Source organism: Misgurnus anguillicaudatus, chromosome 4 (assembly GCF_027580225.2).
Source record: "Misgurnus anguillicaudatus chromosome 4, ASM2758022v2, whole genome shotgun sequence".
Lineage (NCBI taxonomy): Eukaryota > Metazoa > Chordata > Actinopteri > Cypriniformes > Cobitidae > Misgurnus > Misgurnus anguillicaudatus.
Window position 1 is genome coordinate 15,656,656 of NC_073340.2, and position 27,600 is coordinate 15,684,255.

The 27,600-nt window shown below is 36.8% G+C and overlaps 1 protein-coding gene across 3 annotated transcripts in view; it reads left to right on the forward strand.

Annotated features, from left to right (window-relative positions):
* The window catches only part of plxdc1 (plexin domain containing 1), a 47,596-nt gene that overhangs the window by 9,325 nt on the left and 10,671 nt on the right, over positions 1-27,600 (forward strand). For all 3 annotated transcript variants that reach the window (XM_055176139.2, XM_055176137.2, XM_055176138.2), the window contains exons 2-10: positions 14,144-14,310; positions 19,044-19,187; positions 19,353-19,422; positions 19,920-20,042; positions 23,453-23,571; positions 23,808-23,907; positions 26,735-26,830; positions 26,984-27,065; positions 27,168-27,228. In XM_055176139.2, the coding sequence (XP_055032114.1) occupies positions 14,144-14,310; positions 19,044-19,187; positions 19,353-19,422; positions 19,920-20,042; positions 23,453-23,571; positions 23,808-23,907; positions 26,735-26,830; positions 26,984-27,065; positions 27,168-27,228 (962 nt within the window). The remainder of the gene's footprint in view (positions 1-14,143; positions 14,311-19,043; positions 19,188-19,352; positions 19,423-19,919; positions 20,043-23,452; positions 23,572-23,807; positions 23,908-26,734; positions 26,831-26,983; positions 27,066-27,167; positions 27,229-27,600) is intronic.

Here is a 27,600-nt window from a genome sequence, read left to right on the forward strand (position 1 = left end):
CACTGAAATGTGCAGCCTTGTTTGATGAGTTTACATAATTTCCACTTAAACAAGACATCAGGCCAGGAAGGGGGGCATACGGAAACACCCAATAGCAGCCTGGAAGCTAAATTGCAGAGTGATGTCACAAAAATTGATGACCCATATTGGCAGAATTGAGAGAATTTCAGTTTTAAATGCTTCTGAATGGGAACATTTGTCAATATTTTGGATCACAAAATTATACAAATATCCTTAATCCTAACATATTTTTACTACAAGCCAAAAAACTTCACTTTTGATTTCATTGGGACTTTAAGACCTTTGAGTTACAGGAAATCCCCATGGTGGACATCTATATTTTCATATAATTTATAGATCAAAAAAAGGATTTCCACCTGGTTTAGAAACCAAAAGGAAATAAAAAGTAAATCATATTTATAATATGTGCCAAATATCAGTAGACTAGACAGCGTCGTTTGGCAGTCAAAAACAACCCGAATGATGAGTAACAGCAGAAGATAAATGGGACAAAGAGAAACACTGGCATCAGACCTTTAGTTTCCATTTGAGAATGGGTCAGTTCCTCTTTGGTTAAACAAAGAGAGCACTGGTGTGTGAGCAGAAAGCATGGTAATGCTTTTAACTGAGGAGTGTATGTACTATGTTAGTTTGTGTGTTTACAGTATTGTGTGTGTCTGAATGGGCCTGTTTTCATATTTTTATTTTCAGTTTGACATCCTCTATGAAATTGTCAAGTACACCCTGCCAATTGTCCCCATGCCATAACTACAATGTTTTCAACAGTGAATGCTGCACTGCACAAGTGTGCAACAGATGACTGGCAATTTGCTTGCAGTGAGAGAGAAGTTATTTATTTGCTGAAAAATTATCCAGGACTAAGAACCGGCAGTGCTGGTTAGAAACTGTGGTGTTCACATTTATGTGGATTGTCTTTATCACTTCAGACATTTCTGATACAGATATTAATTTCTTTTACACTCTAAAAAATTGGTTGAAGAAAATGATTCCCCTAGGATTATGAGTGCTATTTAACAGTGTTTGTTTTTAGTGTGTAGGCATTTTTCTAGATTTTCTCTTTTCTAAGGGGGCGTGCACACCACAGCTTTTACGCCGGCGGCCGGTGTATGTTTTCAATTGTTTCCAATAGCAGCGTTGAGTTTAAAAAAACAGCAGCTGACATTTTTTTCCACGCTGAAAGCCGGCTCTGCATTTTTTTGAATGGGAGAGTTGAAAATTATTTAACTTTGAGTGAAAAGCTCAGCTAGTCAATGTCAGTTCTCACACGGCTGTCCAATCACAGTGAAGGAGGGATGGGTCAAATATCACAATCACCAACCAGCACATCGTTCAACGACGTTTAATCACAGCAACCAAAGCGCTCAGCTGAAGAAAGCTGGCAGTCTGCTGAAAAACAGCTGACAGTCATCGTCCGCCTGGCGTTTTAAGCCGCGTTTAAAAGATTTGGTGTGCACTCCCCCTGTCTTAGGGCTCTACCATAGGCTACACCTAGCACAATGCGCGACGCAAGTGTCTTTTGCTAGTTTTAACCTGGCGCAATTATAATTTTTACGTTTAGCGCCATGTTGTTTAAATAGCAAATGCATTTGTGTCCAATTTTGCGCCCATGGACGTTCTGTTCTGAAAACGAGGTGTATTCAGGCGCATTGTTGGTGCGTTGCTATTTTGAGGCAACTAAAATAGACTACGTCATTGACCAATAAAAACCTGGTCTAAAGTGCAAAGTCAGTGGCGCAATATTGTTTTTGTTATTTAATGAGTGCGTTAGTAATATGCGGGACAACAACGCGCGTTTGCTTATCACATGGATGCGCAGCAGCACATAAACGTTTTAAGGCGTAAAGGGCTGCTTCACCTGTAGCCTGGTAAGTAATGAAATGTTTTGCTTTAAACAAATGCAAATATTGCATGTATTTTTGAATTTTTTGAATTTATTGTGTATGATGACTTTGTAGTGAGATGAGAAACATTTTTAAGTCATGCTTTTCAAAACACTCACGGCGCTGCTGAAGGCTCTTCACACGTTTAAAAATTTTTTATCTCCTGTTTGTTACAAATAAAGTATTTTAGAGCAGTGGTACCCAAACTTTTTCAGCGTGCGGCCCCCCTTGTGTACGGTGCATTCCTTCGCGGACCCCCAAAGAAAATTAATGACAAAAAACTGTTGTAAAACTCAACATTTTAATTAAAAAAACATTCAATTATACAAAAAAGTAGCGCTTTTGGTTAGTAGCCTTAATTTTTTAGGTTTAATTACACAGAATTCATGATAAATTAATGTATTTCATAAAATGTCATAAAACGGGGGCCCCCCTGGCACCATCTCGCGGCCCCCAGTTTGAAAACCACTGTTTTAGATTACAAACCTTTTCTTGCATATTTGTAAATTATTTTTTGAGATAACACAGATCATGTAGGCTATCCATTCATTTACAGCAATTAAAAGCCTGCTAATTTTTCTTCCATGACTGAAAGAAAACGACTTTTAAAGGTTTTATTACCAAAAAATAACAGTTTCAATACAAATGAAAACAACGCAATTTTTTATATGAATCTTAAACCGGTGATCTTTTTCCTCCGCTTAGTTTATCATTTTAAAAATTAAGCCATATAAATAGTAAACAGGCATGGCACCAGCGCAATTGGCTTTTAAAGGGGATGAGAGCTGGCTGAGATTCTCATTGGTTTATTGCACATTACGCCCAAAACACCCCCATTACTCATTACGAGAATAGGAACAACCCTTTTAGGTCGTGCGATTGGCGCACAAATAATTGTTCCCGTCATTAAATTAGCAAAAGTGGAGCAAAAGTGGAACCGGACAGGCCCGTTTAGACCGTGCGGAGTGCGTTGTGCGCTTTAGAAAATGCGCTTATATCGTTAAAATAGGGCCCATTATCTGTCATCTATCAACCACCATGTTTGAAACTCAAAACATTTAAACTTTTTCATCAAAATCTACACAACAGATGTGCATGCTGATCACTGCACTTTTAGGAACTAAGGATGGTCCCCTAAAGAAAAGGTCCTAATATGTATCATTTATGTACAGATATGTGACTTTGAGGTACAGATGTGTATCTTTGAAATACCTAATATGCACCATTTAATTGGATAATAAATGAGAAAACAAGAAGATGGGGTCAAAACTAAAGACAGAAGAGCACATAGTAGTCAGAAAACAAAATAAGGCCAAGTGCTTTTGACGCACCAATCCCAGAAAGTAAACTGTTGCCTACAATCTGTGTGTTTGTTGTAGTCCAAGAAAAGAGATTTACGTTGGAGACAATAACTCGCATCATTGTTTACTTTCGTTTCACCTTTTGCATATTGTTAACATGTACTAATACACACTTAAACACCAAAGGAAATGTAAAATCGTGAATCGTACAATAGGTGCCCTTTAAAATAATAGCACACCCAAGGTGGTAATGCAGCATGATGTGAAGCTGAGTGCCTTGGGTGTGCATTATCTTCGAATAATTTAATGGCCCATCATCAATTATTTTTTACTTGTATGCATTTTATAAGCATCCATCATCCCTGGGGTCAAACCCATGATATTTGCACACCGCTACTAATGCAATGCTACAGGAACATACTGATAGAAGATGCAAATGAACATTCGCACATCTTCCCTTTCTCTTTTTTCTAAACTTTGTTCTCGCTTCAAAGTCTCGTTCCCTGATTCTCATCTGCTTCTTTCCCCTAAATGACCCAATTAACAGGATTTGTTTACGTGGCAGCCGAAAAAGCCAAGCTTTTCCGGGCACTGAAATCAAACAAAAGCTATTATTAAAACCAGCATCACACTGATACATAATTCCTTTACACATGCACACTCGCATCTCTGATTCTCTGCTCTTACTCTCTGCACATCCCTCTCTCTCCATTTCATTTTCTTCTTGCCCATTCTGTCCATTTTACATTCAATATCCAGCTGTTGAGAGTGCAAATGTGAGAATGTAGTGAGAATGTAATGAAGCGGTGTCCAACGATTGGAAAAAACATCAGTGTGGAGAACAAGAATCAAACAAATGTGTTCGACAGCCTGCTGCGGCATCTTAACCGATCAGCCGATCATTTTCCTGAAATCAGACAGGCGTTTCGTGGCTTGCTGTTGGATTTTAAAGAAGTCCGGTCAGTTATTAAAAACATCAATGGGATTTAAACAGAAGACTGCTGTAGTCACATTGTTCTGCTTAGGATAGCTCCCACACATTTCCTTTTCCCAGAATCCTCACAAGAGTTCGCACGCTTTAGTAGAAATTCATTTTTTTTTAGTTTTTCTGTGTTTTTGCTTTCCCTCTTTCCCTCTGTGTGTATTTCATTCACTTGAATAATCCAGTGTCTACACCCTCAGGCCCAAATCCTTAGTGCGAAGGAGTAAAAGAGCTCAAAAAGGTCTATACCTGTACCTAGAGCAGGACTATCGTGAAAAGTGGACAACTGGGAATCTTGTCCCTGGCCCAGAGATGAAAGGTCCCATTAAAGGTGGTGTGTGTACATTTTAGTGTCATCTAGTGGTGAGTTTTGCGAATTGTAACCAACAGCTTACCCCTCAATTTCAAACGCATATGGTAGCTGCCACAGGACAAACTTGTTGTTGTCTGAGACAACGTAGGGGCGAAAGACGCTCTATAGAATACGCTCTATTTGTACGTTTGGGGCTACTGTAGAAACATGGCGGCGACTTCCATGTAAATGGACCCGCGCTGTATGTAGAAAAAACGGCTCATTCTAAGATAATAAAAACAATACAGTTCGTTATGTAAGGTCTTTTTACACCACTGATAATGTAAGTATGTATATTATATTGCATTTCTGTCAAGAGATCCTTCTTAAAGTTACACAATGCACCTTTAACTTTTTCGCCGCCAGCGGTTTTTTTTTTTTAAAGTTGCCAGCCAGCGCCAGCGTTTTTCGTGATTTTCACAAAAGTTTAATGCCTTCCAGAAAATTTTCTTCTTTAAATATATAAACATACAATATATCAAATGAAAGAACAGACCCTCTGCTTTCAAAAAAAAAAAAAACGTTTTATCCTACCTTTAGTAGTTCTTTTGTAATCAGCTCTTGAATATGGGTAGGTTTATGCAAAAACACCACGTTTTGAGAAAAAAGCAGAGATAATTCAATTTTTGTGGCAGACTTTTCATAGAGATCCCATTCAGAGCGATCTTTAAAACATACACGGACACGCAGCCACTTGCCGTAGGGCAATAGTTCCGGGTTTAAGTCATTCAATGTTTACAAACCTTGAAGGGGTCTATTGGCATTCAAGTTGTCCACACAATTGTTCTTAGCCAATCATCTAAGCTGTATCGGTCACGTGACTCTGTAACCACAGAAAAATTACAGAGGTTGCGTCTGAAACAACATACTGTATAGTTAGTAGGTACTGAATAAGATGAAGTACCTACTTACTTGCCGTTAAAACAGTAGGTACTGTATAGGATGAATCCTGGTAGTATAAATGAGATTCGGACATACTACATCCGCCATGTTGCTACATCACGTGACATACGTCGTCATCACGTAATGTCATTTCAGTGCGAAAACAGCCGCATGCCGCTTCTTCTTCGTTGGATAACTGCTCTCCCAGGGCATCATGGGATAGTGAAGTGTCCATCGTATGCACGCTGCAAAATCTAACCGGAAGTAGTAGGTCATCCGGGTACTTTTCGCATACTGTTTTTCGAATACTATGTATTCGGACATACTACTCGCCTCGCCTACTGCTTTTCGCCTACTATATAGTATGAAGTAGGCGTTTCGGACGCAGCAAGAGAGTGGCTAAAAAGCAACACCTTTTAATAGAGATTAAACTGTCAAAGAAAAAAGGTACAGAAGGTCCTATGTTCCATTTCCAGGGCTTGACATTAATGCTGCCTTCACGTGCTATGGGAAAAAATTATTTTCCAGTGTTTAAGTGCTTTTGTTGTCGTACTTTAGGGAAAATACATTCACGTGAGTAAATTGCCTGATTGCTCATTACTAGGACGCTCCTATTGACTGCTAGCTAGCATCTGCTAGCTGGTAGGTAACACAAAACCAAAACAGTATTTTTAAAACTGACACTGAGTGTTAACGCATTGTATTACAGTTGTCAATGACACAACATTGACATTTAGTAGTGTACAATGTTTATCATTCACTGCTCTTCTGTTGCTCTCCACCATTTTCAAAGTTCAAAGGTTATCTCATCTCGGCAACTCCTGCATCAAAATATTCTACGAGTTGCCCAGTAGAAAATACCACATGAGGGGGTGTTCATGTGCATTTTCCACGTCGGCTTTTGGTATTTACCATAATTACCATAGCACGTGAAGGCAGCATACTTTAACAGTGGCCAGTGGTTTTCCAAAGTTAACTAGCCACTCAGCATTTTCGCATATTTCATCACATTGATTGTGCTGCCATCAAATGTACTAACTCCATATAAAAAATAAAGCTTTTAACTGCTACAGTAACGGTGATTTGACGCGTCGTCAAATCACCGGAAGAAAAATGCACGACTACATAATTCTGAACGTACTAAATGGTTGACATTAGATGATTAACAATCTTTGATTGACAGCTGCACAGAATGAGCTAACGTTAGCTTGCTTTGCTCGTGTTCATAATAACAACAACATGATAATATCTTTCTACGTAGTATGTTGTTTACCGTAGTTACACAAAACAAGCTACAACTAAGTAACTAATTATGTTTTAGATATTTTTATAATTTTACATTACCTGAGTCCGCGGAAAAACTGGGATGAAAGCAGTACTCAAACTCTTCCTGACGAAAGTGCTGGGTAGGGATGGGCGGATCGATCCTAAAGTATCGATATTTCCGATCCTGCCTTTGTATCAAAAGGATCGATTCTCAAATACAGGTATCGATTCTATTTGTTTGTTTGTTTTCTCAAAGTGATTTGAGAATTTTTTGTAATAGTTGGACGCTGTTTTGTATATAAATAGACTTAAATCGTAACGTCAGTGGGAACTATCTTCTTCCGCTGTATTACTGCGTTTGCTCATTCAGTCTTATCTCCTTCCGCTGTATCACGCGTTTGTTTGTTCGTTCGTTCGCTCATTCAGTCCCATCTCCTTTTGCTGTATTACAGCGTGCGTTCATTCGCTCAGTCACTACCAGCACACTCAGTCGGCGCAGGCAGGTTTAAAAAAGGGGTTTAAGTGCATTGTTGCATTCAGTTAATAATGATGAAGCCTCGTGTGACATTTGTCAACAAAAAAATACGCCACTGTGGTAATACCACAAATATGACAAAGCATATAAAAGCAAAATAACTGTTACAGAGCACGAAGCAATGCAGCCTCACAGTCATCCCTGGTTTGATTTTTTAGTGCATTCCAGTAACTTTTATCAGGGTCTTGTTTTATTTTTAAAAGCAGTAGACTTTATCAGTCAAAGAAAAAACAGGCTCAAGAGGAAAATTTTAATTTCAACATTCACTTGTTTTATCTCAAAAACGTATAAAGGGAAGAAATGTCGTAATAGTGTGCAGTGCAAAAAGGTGTCATGTTTATTATTTGATATTAATAATGATGGCTATCAAAAGACCCCATAAAATCACTTTAATAAACTTTAATACATACATAAAAATATTTCATAAAAGTATCGGAATCGGAATTGGCGATACTTGTCTTAAAAGTACTTTGTATCGGATCGACAAGAAAATAACTGGTATCGCCCATCCCTAGTGCTGGGTGCATATTCAAATTTTCGAGTAATCTGTTGTGATAGCTGAGGGTCGCGTTCGGTCGCGTTGATGTAAACTATAAAAACTCCCGGTGGCCTGAATTTGTTGTCCTTACATCCACATACTGCACAGGTTCTAGTCATTTTTTATCGAGGGTTTTGTGATTTCCCCTTCAGAGACGGTAAAAGCGGTTGGGTTCATCTGACGGCTAACTTCAGTTGATTTGAGAGCAGGTTGAGCGGTGAAAGAAGTTATTATGCTTGTTCAACTTTATGCGGCGCAACAAGAATCAACAGCTGGATGACGTCAAGGTACCGCGAGAGCAATGTAAAATGCAAAATGGACATAAAATACCCGTGTTAACAGGCTAAAATGTTTAGGGCTCAATTCCACTTTAAACACTTAATTCTAGAAAATTTTTCTTACCCAATTGGCAGGTTTTTTGCTTGTTTTAAGCACAAATTTGATATTTTTGTCTAAAAACTAGACTTATTTTCTTAGGTCATTTTGCTAACCAAGAATTTTTAGATATTTATACTGAAAACAAGACAAAAATACTAAGTAAAAGAGAGTAATTTTTTCAGTGCCTTATAGCATAAATATAGCTTCTAGTGAATATAATAAAAGCGGTTGCAGGGTTGTAAAGGATTAACTGAAAAGATAAACACACACAAAACAAACACTTTGTAAATGTAATAACTACAGCAGTAAACACTGCTCAGTCAGGACATGTACATGAATTTTACTATCAACTTGTTTTTGCAGAGATTATATTTCATAAGCTTGATTATGGTTTCTGTTAAAAGTGATTTAAGACTTCATAAGGCGCTAATTTACTGACAAATATCAAGAGGTCATGTTGAGTAAAAGTACGAAGTATGAAGCGGGAGCGCGGATCCCTCTCCTTTTAAGGGTTTAATTTGCCATTGTACAAAACTAGACGCACGCTCTTATATAGGCAGATATCCATGAATTTCTCTCCGCTCTCGTTCAAAGAACTTTAATGTCTTTAATGCAATCGCATATCTTTCCTCTTGCGTAAAGTGTGCGTGTGTGCACTCAGACTGCATCCCGTGCATTTGCAAATTCATCGGCGCTGGAGCTCTCCATGGTAAAAAAAAACTTGAATTTGATCCAGGGAGTGCTCATGGGAGTTGTAGCATTTGGTACAGATGTGTATTTTTTAGGTACCAGTATGTACTTATATGGCACCAATGTGTACCTTATATGCACCTTTTAGGTAAAATAAAATTACTTTTTAAAAAGGTACTGCCATAGTGATAACTGTTTTACCTTCTTGTACAGTAGGCCTACCTTTATTTCTGAGAGTTTATAATTCTCTCTGTTTCTTTCTCTTGAACTCTCTTTCCTGTCCACCACATTTTATTGGAATAAGAACCAGTTTTAAAGCCTTTTTCCTGTCCTCCAGCGTACCTTTAATAAGGTGGTAAGGGGAAATCTTGATGACAGAAGAGCTGTCACAAACAGCTGTGTAATGGGGCTTCACAGTCAGAAGATACAGAGAACTCAAAACCTTCACTTTCTTTTTTATTTCTTTTCTAATATTGTTTATTTCAGGGCATGGCCCCCTTTGTGCAAACTTTGTTTTACTGATGTATTGCTAATACGCCCACATACTGTACCATGTTTTCACTTTACATAGTAAAATAAATAAATAAATAAGCAATTAAATGCATTCCTGTGTGTCAGGCCCAACTCAAGTGCTAAAACCACACAGAACACGTGTTTGTGGTCATCTAACTCAATACACATGTCTAACATTTGTACTCACGTCCGTATGTGTGTCTAAATCTGCGTGTGGGCAGTTGCAATAGGTGCACATTCAAATAAATAATTACATTAATATTTAATTTAAACCAAATGTTCAATCAATCAGCAAACCACACTTAAAAGAAACTATTTTGTTTAAATCGCCTGTTGTGAATGCGTGGTCACGATCTCTATAAATACTTCCCTGATGCAACAAATTACAATGCAGTTCACAGCTTAATATTGAAGCAGACCTCTTCACTCTTCTTCCTGTTGACTGATTGTTTTTGAAAAGTGTCGTATTTAGGTACTCCATTAACCTGTGTTTTGATGTTGGCATGACAAATAGGCTGAGTTTTGGGCAGAGTGAATCTGGGGGTAGATGCTAGGGGTGGAACAATACATGTATTCGTTTCGAACCGAATCGGTACGGGCAGGGGCGCAATGAACAGTTTCAAGGGGGGTATGCAAGACAAAATTTTGGGCCCCTTCCTTTAGATGATTGTTTGATCTTCAAACCATAATGTGTAGCTATATAAAATTACTCAGTTGAGTGCGTTTATTTAATTTTACAGGTCGCATTTGCAACTAAAAGTAAATCCATGAAGCAAAAAATAAATAAATTTATTCGAAAAACGAATAGCCTACCATTTTAATCTGGAAAGGCAGAAAACATTCACGTAACTGATTTTAAATAGATCACTAAAAGAATAATAATGCATGGAGATGCATTTCTGAACCTATGGAAATCTATGGAAGGCGCTTTTTAAAGTCACGGCAGTCGAGTTTTCTGCGCAGTTTTAGAAGCGAAATGTGTACAATTAGGTTTAGCCTAAAATCGTTCATTCTTCAGGGTTCATATTGATGATTTTTAAAAGTCAAAAGCATGCGGCAATCAAATGTGCTGCTGATGAACATGGACATGCAAATTTAATTTCTGTGAACTGAAGGCTGTTTTTTGAAAAGCGATTAAAGTGATATACTTCAAATATGATTTTGCACATCCAACAACAGCTATATCATTACAAAGATAATACTGCATGTTTTGGCATTTGGTAGCATATTGCAGTAGTTTATATTTGTTACGTAATGAGATGCACAGTGTTCTTTTTTAATGTTCTTTTTCTTTAATATTCACAACACTTATCAACAAAACATTGATTAAAATTAAGAGACAAATTATATTAAACGAAATTCATTTTAAGCAAACATTTGAAGCCAACAAAACTTAATTTAAACTCGAAAATTATGTCTTATGACTTACTCCATTTGTACCGTCATATTAGCCTTCAATCCATTACAATATATGGCGTTTAAAATTACAGTCTAATCTAATTAAATTGAAACAATTAAGAACATTACAACAATATTTAAGCACAACAATACTCAAACATAAATATAAAACAGACATTCTCTATTAGGATACATGTTAAAAACAATCTGATATAGCGTTTTTAATAGCTGCACTAACTTTACTATTTTTGGCGAAACCTCCATTGCAAACCTGAATAAAAATAATTCACTTTGAAAATGATGCGCTGTCACATTAAATCCAGCTCTTAGTGATTTAAAATATAACTCAATGATGGCTTAGACAATTCTCCTATTTCGTGTTTATTTAGAAAATCATATTTTTAACTACGCCTATTAAGTTATTGTCCGTCTTAGAAATGCAATAGTTGTTAGCGGTCGCTATGCTAATATTTCCTTAAATAAAGCCCTTGCTGTCCTTTTGTATTAACACAAATATTTTTCATTTTTCATAAAACATACAGTTTGTGGATCAGCATGAACGCTTTTTAGTGGTATGTGAGATCTTACCTTGAAATGGCAAACTGTAGGGCTGTCAATTATTTGTGGTAACTTTGCATAGCAAACCCACCAAACTGATCCCAAACCAAAATGTTGCCTACCCACCCAAATCCATACCCGCAAAATCAAATTAAAAACCACCAGAACCGCCAAATATGTAATTGCATCTACTAGGTCATGTTTGCACGCTGTTTTTTAAAAGTGTCTCAATTGTACTTAACACAAAGTCATTTACAGTAGTTTTATATTATTTTACTTTACATTTTACTACAGTGTTAATAACTAAACATGTACAATTAAAAAAACCGGAAAAGTGCTGACGGTGGGGCCCCCTAGCATACTCATGGGCCCATATGCCTGGCATACTCTGAACCCCCCCTAACGGCGCCCCTGGGTACGGGGGTCGCGGTTCGGTGCATGCTTTTAAACGGAGAATACACGGTATGAAAATAAAAAAAACTAGCGTGCAAAATAATTAATGTAATGCGGAACTACTGTTAGATACGCGGGTTCTTTATGGACAGCTAATCTGTTGCCCCGCTTTAGCTCTGAAGCTCTGATTGGCGCCGATGCAGCCGAGCTCTGCCTATGTATGCGCTCTATCAGAGCCCGTCTACATTCTCTGGCACTCTGCATTTTTTTTGTCACGTCGACGCTGGTCCAGTCAGTGAGTGAGCAGCCGACAGCGAGTATGGCAAGTGGGGTTCCACAAGAGTTAGATGCTCCGCCAGCCTCTTTAAGATCGCAAGTTTGGCAAAACTTCAGTTTTCCAGTCAGTTACAATAGTACAGGCGAGAGAGTGGTGGAAAAGACGAGGACTTTGCGTCGGCGTTGTTCAGCAGTTGTTAGGTATGTGAGTGGAAATACATCTATTACAGGGCTCTCAAGTCTCACGCATTCACCTTGACAAACACACATTTCAGTCAGTTCAAACGCCACACTTTGTATTTCTCACGCTGAGAAGTAGGAGATAAATTGTCCTGCTATATACAACAGGCATACACTGAAAAAAATGATTCATTGAATTTAATCAATTTTTTTAAGGTAAGTGGTTGCAATCAATTTATTTAAGCTACATTTAAACAAAAGTTTTATATTTTATTTTACTTTACTAATCTTTTTTGTTTAAATGTAGCTTAAATAAATTAATTGCAACCACTTACCTTAAAAAAAATGATTAAATTCAATGAATCATTTTTTTCAGTGTACGCAGGGCAGTTCTGTCGAGTTCAGCTGCTTTCAGTTTTTTAAGCGTGCTCAACTTTACGCAGCGCCATCAGCGTCAGAGTACCGCGAGAAATCTTGCGGAGGAGGCTGATTTCAAATCGCTCTCGCGTTACTCTGACGTCATCCATTTGTCGTTTCTTGCAGCGCCTCGTGAAGTCGTACACACCTATTAATTCATCATACAAGCCTATTTTTTTGTTCTTTAGTACATTAATATGAAATAAGGCCAAAATTTAATTTTAAAATGTATTTAGGTAACACTTGTAATACATTTGAACCCATATTTGTATGAAAGATGAGTACAAGATTACTTAAAGTGGTATACATTTTTGAAATACGAGATAGTATGTTAAATGCATTTCAGTGCATATTCATGACATCTCAAAATAACACTGATAAGGACACCTATGTTTTTAAGATTAGCTTAAGTGCTAAAAAAAAATGCCTTCTTTTGTTTTGCTTTTCCGTCCATTGTACCGAAAGTGAATCGAACCGTGGCGCCTGAACCGAGGTACGAACCGAACCGGGACTTCTGTGTACCGTTCCACCCCTAGTAGATGCTGAACAGAACTGCTCACATACTGCTTCTAGTACAACATTCAGACCCACCAACAGACTAATGCATCATGATCTGATCGACTGATAGCTATTAAGATGATCAGACAGATTTCTTAAGCCAAAATAAGATAATACAGTGGTGTGCAATAGAAAAATAAAAGACTGCACGTCAGGATATTTGGCTGCCAGTTCTCTGGAAGATATTTTTTACCTCGGGAGGGAACGCTGGCTGCTTGTCAGACAACTTTCAGCTGTTTGGATTTGGAATTTTTCTGATAAACTTCGTTCTGACAGCCAAAAACAAGTCAGGGTTGCGCCATGGGCAATTTAATGCGTGGGAATGTTTTGCTTAAGTGATGTCCTTTATCAATCTTGATCTTGTATGATTTCCAAAATTTAATTTTTTAGGCAAGATTAAGGCATTAGAAGGAATCGTATGGGGAATAATGTAGCTAAAGGAATAATTCACCAAAGAAAACATGAAGTATGTCATTATGTCAACACAAATGGAGATGTAAACAGTCAAGATATATTTCAAAAAGCATATACAAAGCTACATATTTTATGTTGTTGTGTCTTCTGAAGCCATATGATAAAATCTGTGTGACTAAAAAATCTCCTCCGCCAACCACATCTTTTAAATCACCCGTGTATACAAATACTCTGTTAAGATTATCATGCCAGGTTTGATATCACCGAGGCTGAACATCATTGGTTGTCACATCTCATAACTCATTACAATCTACCTAGCGTGTTTTTTTCCGTAAAGCTTAAAATATGTTTGCAAAAACCTAAAAAAATGCTGGGTTATTATAAACGGGACAGATCAAACCCGCCCTAAATTCTAAGGTGTTTCAATCCATCGTTGGGTCAAATATCCACACTTTCTGGGGTTATTTAACTCAACAGCTGGGTTTGTCTCTTTTGACCCAATAACCCAGCATTTTTGTGTGTGTGTGTGTGTGTGTGTGTGTATAGAGTAATTTTTAGGGCTCCAATGTGCTTCTCTACATTACCATGATGCACTTTGATTTATCTTTTAGGTTCATTTCATGGGCAGTCAGCTCAGGCTGAAAGAGGTCCATCAGACATCCAGAGAACAAGAAGAGACCAACAGGATCCCAGCAGACGCACTCAAAACAGAACTGGGCAAGAGACGTCCAATGGCGTTTCCATTGACATGCTGCCCGACAACATGACACGTGTGGTGGTGAGTTTACACTGTGGTTGCCTGAACTATTGTTTGGTCACATCATCACTCCTGACTAGGGGTGGCACGGTTCACAAAGCCCGCGGTTCGGTTCGTATCATGGTTTTAGGGTCACGGTTTTCAGTTCTGTACGGTTCTTGTTGTTCTTTTTTCTTTTAATCATTAACACTCTAGAAGCGTACTTCAGCATATGATATAGCTTAATTATCCACAATTTAGGATACAGTATTAACAAAATTGTTATATCATGTAATCATGCACATATTGAAATTGAGTTGACTTTAAAGGAATAGTCTATCCTTTTTCCATATTAAACTATGTTATTACCTTAACTAAGAAGAGCTGATACATACCTCTATCAGCTTAGTGCGTGCACATAAGTGCTGTGGCGCGCGGCGACACTTTGATAGCATTTAGATTAGCCCCATTCATTCAATGGTACCAAACAGAGATAAAGTTAGATGTGACCAAACACGTCAACGTTTTTCGTTTTAAGACGAGTAGTTATACGAGCAAGTATGGTGGCACAAAATAAAACGTAGCGCTTTTCTAAGCGGATTTAAAAGGGTAACTATATTGTATGGCTGAATAGGGAGTACACTTTTGGGAGTACCTCGACTCGGAGCAGTAACACTCTCCCTCTCCCTCCATTATGAGAGGGAGAAGGAGAGCGGATTTTTTAGGCGAGTCGGAAAAAACTCCCAAAAGTGCTATTCTGCCATAAAATATAGTTACCCTTTTAAATCCGCTTAGAAAAGCGCTACGTTTTATTTTGTGCCACCATACTTGCTCGTATAACTACTCGTCTTAAAAATGAAAAACGTTGATGTGTTTGGTCACTTCTAACTTTATCTCTGTTTGGTACCATTGAATGAATGGGGCTAATCTAAATGCTATCAAAGTGTCGCCACGCGCCACAGCGCTTACGTGCACGCACTAAGATGATAGAGGTATGCGTCAACTCTTCTTAGTTAAGGTAATAACATAGTTTAATATGGAAAAAGGATAGACTATTCCTTTAAACACATTATTGGGACCATCTCTGAGGAAAGCTAGATGAGATTTTGATACAGCAAGAGAGAAGACATTGATGACATGCTTTTCATTTGGCAAAAATGACGTCAACGCGGCGTGAGCGGTTGTGCGAGTCAAGCGCGCGAGACCCCATTTCGCTTGGTGGTGTGTATGTCAAATTTTTTTACTTTGCGCGCGGCTCCGCAACCCAAAAAGCACGAGTTCCAGGCAAATCTGTCCGAGCTTGATGTTTTATCACGCCGGCACCCAGTCTGTGTGTCGAGTATTAATACCTCCCCAAACGGACGAGGTGCGTGTGCAGTCAGCGAACGCTCGCGCTGTGGAGCCAGAAGAAAAGTATACAAGGCTTCAGGTAACATACAGGCACGAGGCTACATTGCACATGCATCGAACCATGTGACACACACACGCTCCAAACCGAGACAAGCGAATCGAACTCCTGACTACTCCCCTTCTCGCTCAAACTTCGAAGTACGAAGTGCTGCAAACTAAGTGCTCTTCCGCCATACAATATAGTTCTCATTTTTTATTCACTTAAAAAATCACCACGTTTTTTTTGTGCCACCATACTTACTCGTGTAACTACTCATGTAACAGTCTTTAAAGGGGCCATGGCATGAAAATCTGACTTTTTCCATGTTTAAGTGCTATGATTGGGTCCCCAGTGCTTCTATCAACCCAGAAAATGTGGAAAAAAAACAACCCAGTAACTTAGTTTTGGTAAACCATTCTCTACAAGCACGTGAAAAAATAGGTTGTTGAAATTTGGCTCTCCTTATGATGTCAGAAGGAGCTCTTATTACAATAATACCACCCCTTAATTTGCACTATCCAACCACAGCACTGCCATTTAGTGCAGAGAAAAGCACAATTAAGTTTTAATTGTGCTCAGTGTTTGAATTTTATCAGCTCATTTGCATTTTAAAGGACACACCCAAAACGGCACATTTTTGCACACACCTACAAAGTGGAAATTTAACATGCTATAATACATTTTTTATTTGGTATTTTAAGCTAAAACTTCACATATGTGCTTTGGGGACACTAAAGATTTATTTGACATCTTAAAAAAGTCTTGTGCCATGGCCCCTTTAAATAGAGAAAACATGGAAGTGTTTAGTGGCTTCTAAATTCATCCCTGTTTGGATCCTAAGGAATAAATGGGGCTAGGCTATATGCTAACACATTCAGGATGCACTGAACAAAGATTAAGTGCACGCATTGAATAAAGATAGGTATGTATTAATTAGTCTAAGTTGATGTAACAACAGAAAAACTGGTGTTTTCCTTTAAAAAATAAACAAAAATCCGTTGTGTTTGAAACAGTCCCATAACCTTACCACAATTTACAACATGATGAAGTTGCTGTCAGGCCATATGCATACCGGTCAACATTGGGATTTAAAAATAAGGAAAATTTACCCACCCCAACATTACTTTTGCATTTTTGTTACTTTGTGCGCGTTTTGACATCCTCAAAATCGTCCCTTCTTCTTTTTCTTCTTTTGGTGGGTGTCGTTCCAGTGAGTTGTTATTGTTAATACTGACGTCTGCTTTCCCGAAAGGCGAGTGTATCAAACATACGCCCAGTGGGATTTTTTATAGAAAGATTAAAAGCAGGAGAATGTGGGAAAATATGATAGCAAGATAAAATGGTACAGGAGAATCCCAAGAAAAACAGGAGGGTTGACAGGTAAAGACAGATGGTGAATACGCATCGGACATTACCAGAAGCTAGTTATTATAATTTATAAATGATTAAATATGGAAATTTTGTCTACAAAATTACATTAGTTATCCTTTATTAACCCTCTGGAGCCATATGGATTACTTCTGTGAGGGATTAATGCACTTTGTGGGGCTTCAAAATGTCTGCCCCTGTTTACTACCATTACCATGCTTAATAATGCCAGGAAATTTTCTAATATAACTTCAGTTGTGGTCGACTGAAAGAAGATGGTCATATGTATCTCGAATTGCTTGAGGGTGAGTAAATCATGGGGTAATTTTCATTTTTCAGTGAACTATTCCTTTAAGTACATAACTTCACTGACTATTCTACGTTTCTAGCCCTGTTTTGTACTTTGTTCATGGAAAGCACCTGTTATTTTCTCTCTTTGGGTTTTTCCCCTTTGAATGGTCTTAATTTCACTTTCCTTCGCTCACTCAAATGTTCTCAAATGCTTTAATGGCAATTCTGTCTCATCGAGTGATGTTTTCATTCTTGTAAATTTGAAATTCATCAAGTCTTCACCACCAACATGCGATTATTATTATTAACCTTGTAAGGTTACATCTGACATTGTACTAATGCTCCATATGAGATTACTTTAGGTCCTGGCCACAGTTTGCAAAACACGGCGTCTCTGTTGATGATGTGATAGTTTGGTAATATGGTCTATGGAGGAATTACTCATCCGCAGGATAAACCAACATGAGCTTATGAGATCATGCCAGGGTAATGGCCTATGTAGGACAAGCACATCATCCAGCAAATCTCCAGCGAAGTTGTTGATCTAAATGTGTATGTACTTGTGGTTTGGATTCGACCTTATTGTGTGCATATCCTATTCCCTCACCAGCCATATAAGAACAATTTTGATCAAATTAAATGTGTTATACTTTCTCTCGGCGAAAATGAAAAACAGATTTACTGCTAGTCTTTGCCAGTTTACAAGTATGTGTGGTTGCATTTGTCTGTCTAATGCATAAACCTGTTTTTAGAAAATGCCATATATAACCAACCCTGTCATTAGCATTTCTGCGTTTCTTTATGGGAATTGATTTGGTCTGTCGTCTCTGGGCAGCACTTCAACCATAAGCAGGAATAAACAGGCCTTCTCAGCCGGAGACATGATAGCGGTTTTCCCCAGAAACGGGTCTTTGGGGAGATAATCTGGGTCGCAGGCTGTTTTGTGGAGCAGTGCTGCGATGAGAGATCGAGCGTGTGCTGCTTTTAACTGCTCCATTTTCCCGTACCTTTCCTTTACGCTACTTTCATCCTTCTCTGTCACCTTGAGCCAGAGAATACATTCATAACGTGACAGATAACTGGGACTGGGTGCACCTTTAAGCGCACACACATACACCCATGCATGTGGCAAGGACTGCAATATACTTGCTAACCTGTCTTGGTTAGTTTCTGATGTAAATTGTTTATTGCATTATGAACTGTGAGTAATTATGATTTATGAATTGATACAGTCGTAGTTCACTGCAGCTCAAAATGAATTTCATATGTGTGTGAATTCATTCCAGACACATTCATGAATTCACTCCATTGCATTTTGAGCTGATGTTGTACATATTTCGTCTTGGTTACCTAATCCTGCATGTTTCACTTTTATTAATAATTCAAATCTGGATTTGCACGTTTAATTTATTATATAGGTCACAATGTTACAATGCTATTACAGAAAACTTGTGTAATGTGATTCGAAGCTGTAATGTATTTGGATCGTACTTACTTGTTTCTCATTCATCTCAGTCATCCGAATTATTCTGTTTCTCATCTCGGCTTATATTGATTTTGGAAGTGTTGGCCACAGTAAATTGAATCATTGCTCATAGATGCAGTTCACTTTAACTAAAAAACAACTCTTGTTATGAGAATTCAAATGCAGTTTCATGAAAATATTGATTGTTTTCTCACACATCTATAGTTATGGTCATTCTCATACTGTCTTTGTGTCTTGCAGGAGGACTCTCAAAGGTACTACTCTTGGCGCAGTTTTGGTCCCAGAGACAAGCGAACGCATGACCTCTGGGTGGATCTTGATTCGGTCCATCAAGGGCCTGTCCTCATACACGCCATCCTGTCCAACAACCATCGACAGGCATCGGTAAGCCGGCCACGCAGTGTATTCCTGTAATCATGTGGGAAATTTACTTGGCGAAAACATTTTCTTCCAGCGTATAATTATTTTTTTACTTGGCATTTTACATCCCTGCCCACGTTTCCTGTTTTTCTTTTGCTCCTTCACTGTACTCCCGGTACCCTGCACCAGCGGGTGGCTCTAACCTTTGACTTCCCTTTCTATGGACACCAAGTGAGACAAATCACCATAGCAACTGGAGGTATTATACATAGACCCTGTTCACTTTAGTTCATCTACTGTATGAGGAAATATAAAAAAATCTCAATATCTTAAATGTTACTTTGAGCTCTTGTGTTTGATTTAAGAGTGCGTCACTTCTTATATTGACTTGAATTAAATTGTACTGCAGTGAAGTTAATAATGGGCTCTGTACTGACCTCTTCCCAAATGAGTCTAAGATAAATTGAGGTCTAATGAGGAAAAAAACTTCAGTTAATGAAAAAAATCATCTTTCCCTCAACCGATAGGATGAATATCAGTATGTTTCTGTTTTCACATTCAGTCCAGAATCTAGCACTATATGACTTTGTTACATTTCTCAGTTTATTGTTACAGGTACATAAAATAAGCAAATGGATCTTCAATGCACAAATAATTCTCTTAATTTAGCTATTTCGTATTGCAGTAGTAATGCCAAAGCATCACAGGATTACAGGACATTTTCTTTCTTACCTTTGAACCGCTAATATTTTACAGGATTTATTTTCACTGGTGAAATCACGCACCGCATGCTGACTGCCACTCAGTATATTGCTCCACTTATGGCAAACTTCGACCCCAGTTTCTCTAAAAACTCCACTGTACGGTATCTGGACAATGGTGATGTTGTACAATGAAAAACTGTTTGCCTGCATCTCAATTTGAACAAGATCTATCATCATTAGAACAGACATTAGGATTAGTGCATCCTAAATCATACACTGATAAAACAACCCAATTTTGAGGCAAGTCGTGTTATAGTCACAAAATATTTTTATGAATCATTTATTCGTGTTCATGGACACGATTTTCCGTTTTTTTTTTCGCGCCATTGTCTTTTTGAGATTGGGTGGCACAAGAAAAGTGTAAAATCATGTCCATGAACACAAATAAATTAATCAAATATTTTGTGACTATAACACGACTTGCCTTGAGATTGGGTGGCACAAAAATAGCGGAAAATCGTGTCCATGAACACGAATAAATTAATCAAATATTTCTTGACTATTACACGACTTGCCTTAAGATTGGCTGGCACAAAAAAGTGGAAAATCGTGTCCTTGAACACGAATAAATTAATTACATATTTTTTGACTAACACGACTTGCCTTAAGATTGGGTGGCACAAAAAGGCGGAAAATCATGTCCGTGAACACGAATAAATTAATTAAATATTTTGTGACAATAACACGACTTGCCTTAAGATTGGGTGGCACAAAAAAGCGGAAAATTGTGTCCAGGGACATGAATAAATTAATCAAATATTTTGTGACTATAACACGACTTGCCTTAGGATTGGGTGGCACAAAAAGGCGGAAAATCATGACCGTGAACACGAATAAATTAATTAAATATTTTGTGACAATAACACGACTTGCCTTAAGATTGGGTGGCACAAAAAAGCGGAAAATTGTGTCCATGGACATGAATAAATTAATTAAATATTTTGTGACTATAACACGACTTGCCTTAAGATTGGGTGGCACAAAAAAGCGGAAAAATTGTGTCCATGGACATGAATAAATTAATCAAATATTTTGTGACTATAACATGATTTGCCTTGAGATTGGGTGGCACAAAAAAGCGGAAAATCGTGTCCATTAACACGAATAAATTAATCAAATATTTTGTGACTATATCACAACTTGCCTTAAGATTGGGTGGCACAAAAAAGCGGAAAATTTTGTCCATGGACATGAATAAATTAATCAAATATTTTGTGACTATAACACGACTTGCCTTAAGATTGGGTGGCACAAAAAAGCGGAAAATCGTGTCCATGAGCACGAATAAATTAATCAAATATTTTGTGACTATATCACGACTTGCCTTAAGATTGGGTGGCACAAAAAAGCGGAAACTCATGTCCGTGAACACGAATAAATTAATTAAATATTTTGTGACTATATCACAACTTGCCTTGAGATTGAGTGGCACAAAAAAGCGGAAAATTGTGTCCAGGGACATGAATAAATTAATCAAATATTTTGTGACTATAACACGACTTGCCTTAGGATTGGGTGGCACAAAAAGGCGGAAAATCATGACCGTGAACACGAATAAATTAATTAAATATTTTGTGACAATAACACGACTTGCCTTAAGATTGGGTGGCACAAAAAAGCGGAAAATTGTGTCCATGGACATGAATAAATTAATTAAATATTTTGTGACTATATCACGACTTGCCTTGAGATTGAGTGGCACAAAAAAGCGGAAAATCGTGTCCATGGACATGAATAAATTAATCAAATATTTTGTGACTATAACACGATTTGCCTTGAGATTGGGTGGCACAAAAAAGCGGAAAATTGTGTCCATTAACACGAATAAATTAATCAAATATTTTGTGACTATATCACAACTTGCCTTAAGATTGGGTGGCACAAAAAAAGCGGAAAATTTTGTCCATGGACATGAATAAATTAATCAAATATTTTGTGACTATAACACGACTTGCCTTAAGATTGGGTGGCACAAAAAAGCGGAAAATCGTGTCCATGAGCACGAATAAATTAATCAAATATTTTGTGACTATATCACGACTTGCCTTAAGATTGGGTGGCACAAAAAAGCGGAAAATCGTGTCCATGAGCACGAATAAATTAATCAAATATTTTGTGACTATATCACGACTTGCCTTAAGATTGGGTGGCACAAAAAAGCGGAAACTCATGTCCGTGAACACGAATAAATTAATTAAATATTTTGTGACTATATCACAACTTGCCTTGAGATTGAGTGGCACAAAAAAGCGGAAAATCGTGTCCATTAACACAAATAAATTAATCAAATATTTTGTGACTATATCACAACTTGCCTTAAGATTGGGTGGCACAAAAAAGCGGAAAATTGTGACCATGGACATAAATAAATTAATCAAATATTTTGTGACTATATCACAACTTGCCTTAAGATTGGGTGGCACAAAAAAAGCGGAAAATTGTGTCCATGAGCACGAATAAATTAATCAAATATTTTGTGACTATATCACGACTTGCCTTAAGATTGGGTGGCACAAAAAAGCGGAAACTCATGTCCGTGAACACGAATAAATTAATTAAATATTTTGTGACTATATCACAACTTGCCTTGAGATTGAGTGGCACAAAAAAGCGGAAAATCGTGTCCATTAACACAAATAAATTAATCAAATATTTTGTGACTATATCACAACTTGCCTTAAGATTGGGTGGCATAAAAAAGCGGAAAATTGTGACCATGGACATAAATAAATTAATCAAATATTTTGTGACTATATCACAACTTGCCTTAAGATTGGGTGGCACAAAAAAAGCGGAAAATTGTGTCCATGAGCACGAATAAATTAATCAAATATTTTGTGACTATATCACGACTTGCCTTAAGATTGGGTGGCACAAAAAAGCGGAAACTCATGTCCGTGAACACGAATAAATTAATTAAATATTTTGTGACTATATCACAACTTGCCTTGAGATTGAGTTGCACAAAAAAAGCGAAAAATCGTGTCCATGGACATGAATAAATTAATCAAATATTTTGTGACTATAAAATGACTTGCCTTGATATTGTGTTGGATAAAAAATGCTGGGTTTTTTCAACGCATGGTTAGGTAAAATGTTTGTAAAATGTAGCCTATCGAAAATTTTCTTATTTGACCCGGCCATGAGTTAAAACAACCCAACATTTTCATTTGACACAACCCATCATATTTTAATTTAAACCCAATGATTGTCTTTTCCGTCCAGCATCCTTTGTAGTGTAGTAGAATAAGAAAAGTCTCAAATATTTTTAAATTGCATACTTTTTTAGTAACAACCATTCCCATACATGCATGCTTTTGTGCAGCTGTTTGTGCTATGATTTCTTAATCATAGCACAAACAAATAATTTCTGCAAAAACAAATAAGGGCTCTATTTTTGATGTCTCAATATGAATCAGTGCAAGCGCATGTACTTTCCTATTGAAAGTACAGTATGCAGTTGTAAATTAGGATGTTTATCTGAGCTTTATTTTGACAGTCAGTGTCTGACCTTTGGTATTATAGGTGATGTGTTTGTGGTGCAGTGGGACAAGGTGAGGCTAAAGGATCGAGAGTCAGAAGGAGCTTTTACGTTCCAGGCTGTTCTCCATCGTAATGGGACCATTGTTTTCGGCTACAAAGACGTGAGTGGACTTCAGCTGTTTCCTTTGGCTCTGCTTGTCTGAGACAAATTAAATACACACTTATTTGGTAACCATGTAGTCAAGTTACTTTTGTAGCCAAATGTTGAAAAATGATTTAAGCATTACTTATTGTTTTTGGCATTACAACCAAGTCGAATAAATTATGCTTCAACATAAATTTACAGAGAGCAAACATGAGTTTAACTGTGTCCGAATTCCTTCAATTGGCTTTTCAGGTTCCTTTGCCTGTGGAGAAAATCAACTCTACTGAGCACCCAGTAAAAGTTGGACTGTCTGATGCTTTCATGGCTCTTCTGTCTTCTCCACAGTCTCCAGGTCAGTAAGAGAGTGTTAAAGGTACAGTACATTCAAAATGGAACATTCTGATATTAGCTGGGTACCATCCAAACGTGAAGTGAATCTATTTGAAATTCCCGAAAAAAGAAAAGCAAAGAAATGCAAATTAGGTGCATTTCCATCCAGCTGTTTAAGTGAATGACGGTGGTATTGGTAACTAACCAACAGTAAACAAAACAAGGCACAGGTGGAAAATGGAGACAGGACTGCATGTAGTCACAATGGGGCAAGTTATTAATTTATTAGCAGTGCAGCTTGTAATAACCAAACTGAATGCTGTGCATAGAAAAAGAAATGCAGTATTTTTGATGAAGCCCCTAGCAGCAAGGACATTGCGACAACGTCAAGCCCCATATATATATATATATATATATATATATATATAGGAAAGACAACAACAGCAGAAACAGCTAGACGATCATTCACTTGGGTTAAATGTTCGCTACGTCAGAATTTATTCGGCAAATGCATTTTCATCTCCCATTATTTGCATAAACCAAACCCCACCTCAAGCGAGCGTAAAAAGTTTTTGCAAATTAAGGTCTGTTCTTCAAAATTTGACGTTTACTTTTGATGCGATACTTCAAAATGGTCAAAATCATGGTGATGGAAACATAGCTACTGTTTATTCACCCTAATGTCATTCTAGAACTTATGTGTTTTTATTTATCATTTGAAGAGTCTTGACAGACTATTTATATAAAACAAAAGTTTGTTGTGACCAAAGCTCAATTAAAGCACCTTACAAGTCCATATAAAATCATAATGCATCCTTCTGTGGGAAACAGATTGAAATGTAAATCATTATTGACTAATAATCTCTACCTCTTTTTTTTTTTGTTATGAATATAACAAACAAAATATTACAATGAAGATCGCAGGGTGGACTCTCGAATTACAAAGTTGTACAATATAGTAGTGGTTTACATTACGTTTTTTTAAACATGGATTGAAAAATTTTCAGCAAAAATGGTGATGGGAACATATAAAATAAGATCAAATCAAGAAATTATAAAAATAGAAAAAACTAACTTACAAATAAAGTCTACACTGCAAAAAATTACTTTCTTACTTAGAATTTTTGTCTTGTTTTCAGTAGAAAATCTAAAAATTCTTAAATTAAGATGCTTTTTCTTGATGAGCAAAATTACCTAAGAAAATAAGTCTAGTTTATAGATAAAAATATACAATTTAAGTAAATTTAGACTTAAAGCAAGCAAAAATATCTAAAAAATCTAAAAATAAGTTTTCTTTTTTCTTAAACACTTAATTTAAGCAAAATTTTCTCACCCAACTGGAAGATAATTTTGCTTGTTTTTAAGCACAAATTCACCAAATATATCTGGTTTAAATTTTTTTTAGATATTTCTACTGAAAACAAGACAAAAATACTAAGTGAGAAAGTCATTTTTGCTGTGTAACATTTGCACTGCAAAAAAATGATTTTCAAGAAAAAAATTCTTAGTATTTTAGTCTTGTTTTCAGTAAAAATATCTAAAAATTCTTAAATTAAGATGCTTTTTCTTGATGAGCAAAATGACCCAAGAAAATAAGTCTAGTTTTTGGAACAAACATATCAAATGTAAGTTATAAAACAAGCAAAAAAAAAAAAAATTACTTGAATTTTTCTTGAATTTAGTGTTTAAGAAAAATGTTCAAGATTTTTTGCTTACCCCATTTGCTAATTTTTTTGCTTGTTTTATGCGCAAATTAAATCACCTAAATTTGATATCTTTGGTCTAAAAACTAAACTTATTTTCTTGGGTCGTTTTGTTCATTAAGAAAAAGCATCTTAATTTAAGAATTTTTAGATGTTTTACTGAAAACAAGACAAAAATACTTTTTCTTGAAAATCATTTTTTGCAGTGTATACAGAAATAGAATAAAATAATTCTATAAATTAAATGTTATTCATCTTTTTAAAGCTACAGAAGTGATTTTCCTTTTGTCTTCTGTTGTTTTATTTACATAATGACACAAACATTAACAGATTTTTTTTTAGGGAACAGTCCCATTAAGCACAGATCCATATCCTGATACACATCTGATTTCTTTCTGTTTGCATTCACTTTAAGACATAACTGACTGTTTATTAGAATACTTACCAAGATCATTTGTGTATGTGTCCTGTCAAGAACAGAGAGATTCTGTGTTTGCGTGCTTTTTAAAACGCATGTCTTCAAGTGTGAATGTGCGTCCATTTAAATATGTGTGTCTGTGCACACAGAAAACAACTCACTTTTACATCTTCTTGCACTCAAATTGTTTAAACTCATTTGAATGTTAACATTTGCAAAGTTTAGAAACACACTATAGTAATTTATTTTTGAATTATGCATATTTGAGCGATTATTATTAAAGAGATTGTTATCATATATGCGTGATTTCTTCAGCTTTCCCACAAAATATGTTGTCTTTCTTCTGACTGGGTGGGCCAGCTGTCCCTTATGTAGCCTCACCACTGCTGTATGAAATGCACTAAGTTGCTTTGGATAAAATCCAATGTTACTGTAACTTGATATCTAGACCATGTGCAGTTTAAAATGTGAAATTTTTGTTGCTTTGGCATAAAAATTATTTTTAAATAATGGCCTATATTTAAGTTCCATACATACATTTACTTTGGAGGACTGGGAATATAATACATTTATTTGTGTGTATTTTCCAAAAAAAAATAACAGCATACAGGCTTGGAATGACACGAGGGTGTGTAAATAAAGAAAGATATTTATTTTATTTCTTGGCTGAATTGTTTTTCTTTATGGTACATCTTTTGACCGAAAATGTCATGGCATATAATCAACAGATGCCAAACGGAAGACCATTTATGAATACCATCGGGTGGAAATTGACACAGCAAAGATTGTCAATAGCTCAGCATTCGAGTTCAGCCCTTTACCCAGTGAGTAAACCAACTGCTGGCTCTCCTCTGCATCAGTCGCAAAATTTCTTACCTTGAAACCTAATATTCATGAATTTGACCACTTATAGATGAAGATTTGCGCCCTGACATTAGACGTTATATCCTGTTTTATGCTGGCATATCTGTCTCTAGCCTGCCTCCAGTACACCACCTGCGAACACTGCCTCCAGTCCAACCTAACTTCAGGCTGCGGGTGGTGCAATACTCTACAAAGGTAGAAACATTTTAACTGAGTGTATCTACAGATTATCAGCTAAGTATAATAGGCGTTTTTTCCTCTTCTGACATCTGTATCTGTGTGTGTGCAATCTCTCAGGTGTTCAGATGGAATTGACAGATACAGGCAGGAATGGCTGGATTATAGTTGCTCTGAAGAGGTATGGAGAATCAATCACCAGATACACACAATATATTACTGCTGTCTAAAGTAAAATAGACTTCAGGTGAAAAACAAAACAGAGACTTTCCACATGGATCAAATTTTTGAGATGAATCCAATAGACTTGACCAATAGGCTTACATCACTGAAGTCATGATTTGCTTTACACACTAAAAAATGTTGGGTTGTTTTTTAGCCTGTGGTTGGGTAAAATATGTGACCTAGTCTGTAAAAACCCAGCTAAAGTCGTTTTTTGTGATCTACTGTTTTGATGTCAAACCATAATGTAAAGATTATTATGTAAAAATATAACCTTTGACATCTTTGACATTGACTGCATTAATGTGAAATCCAGGCTAATGTCTCATAA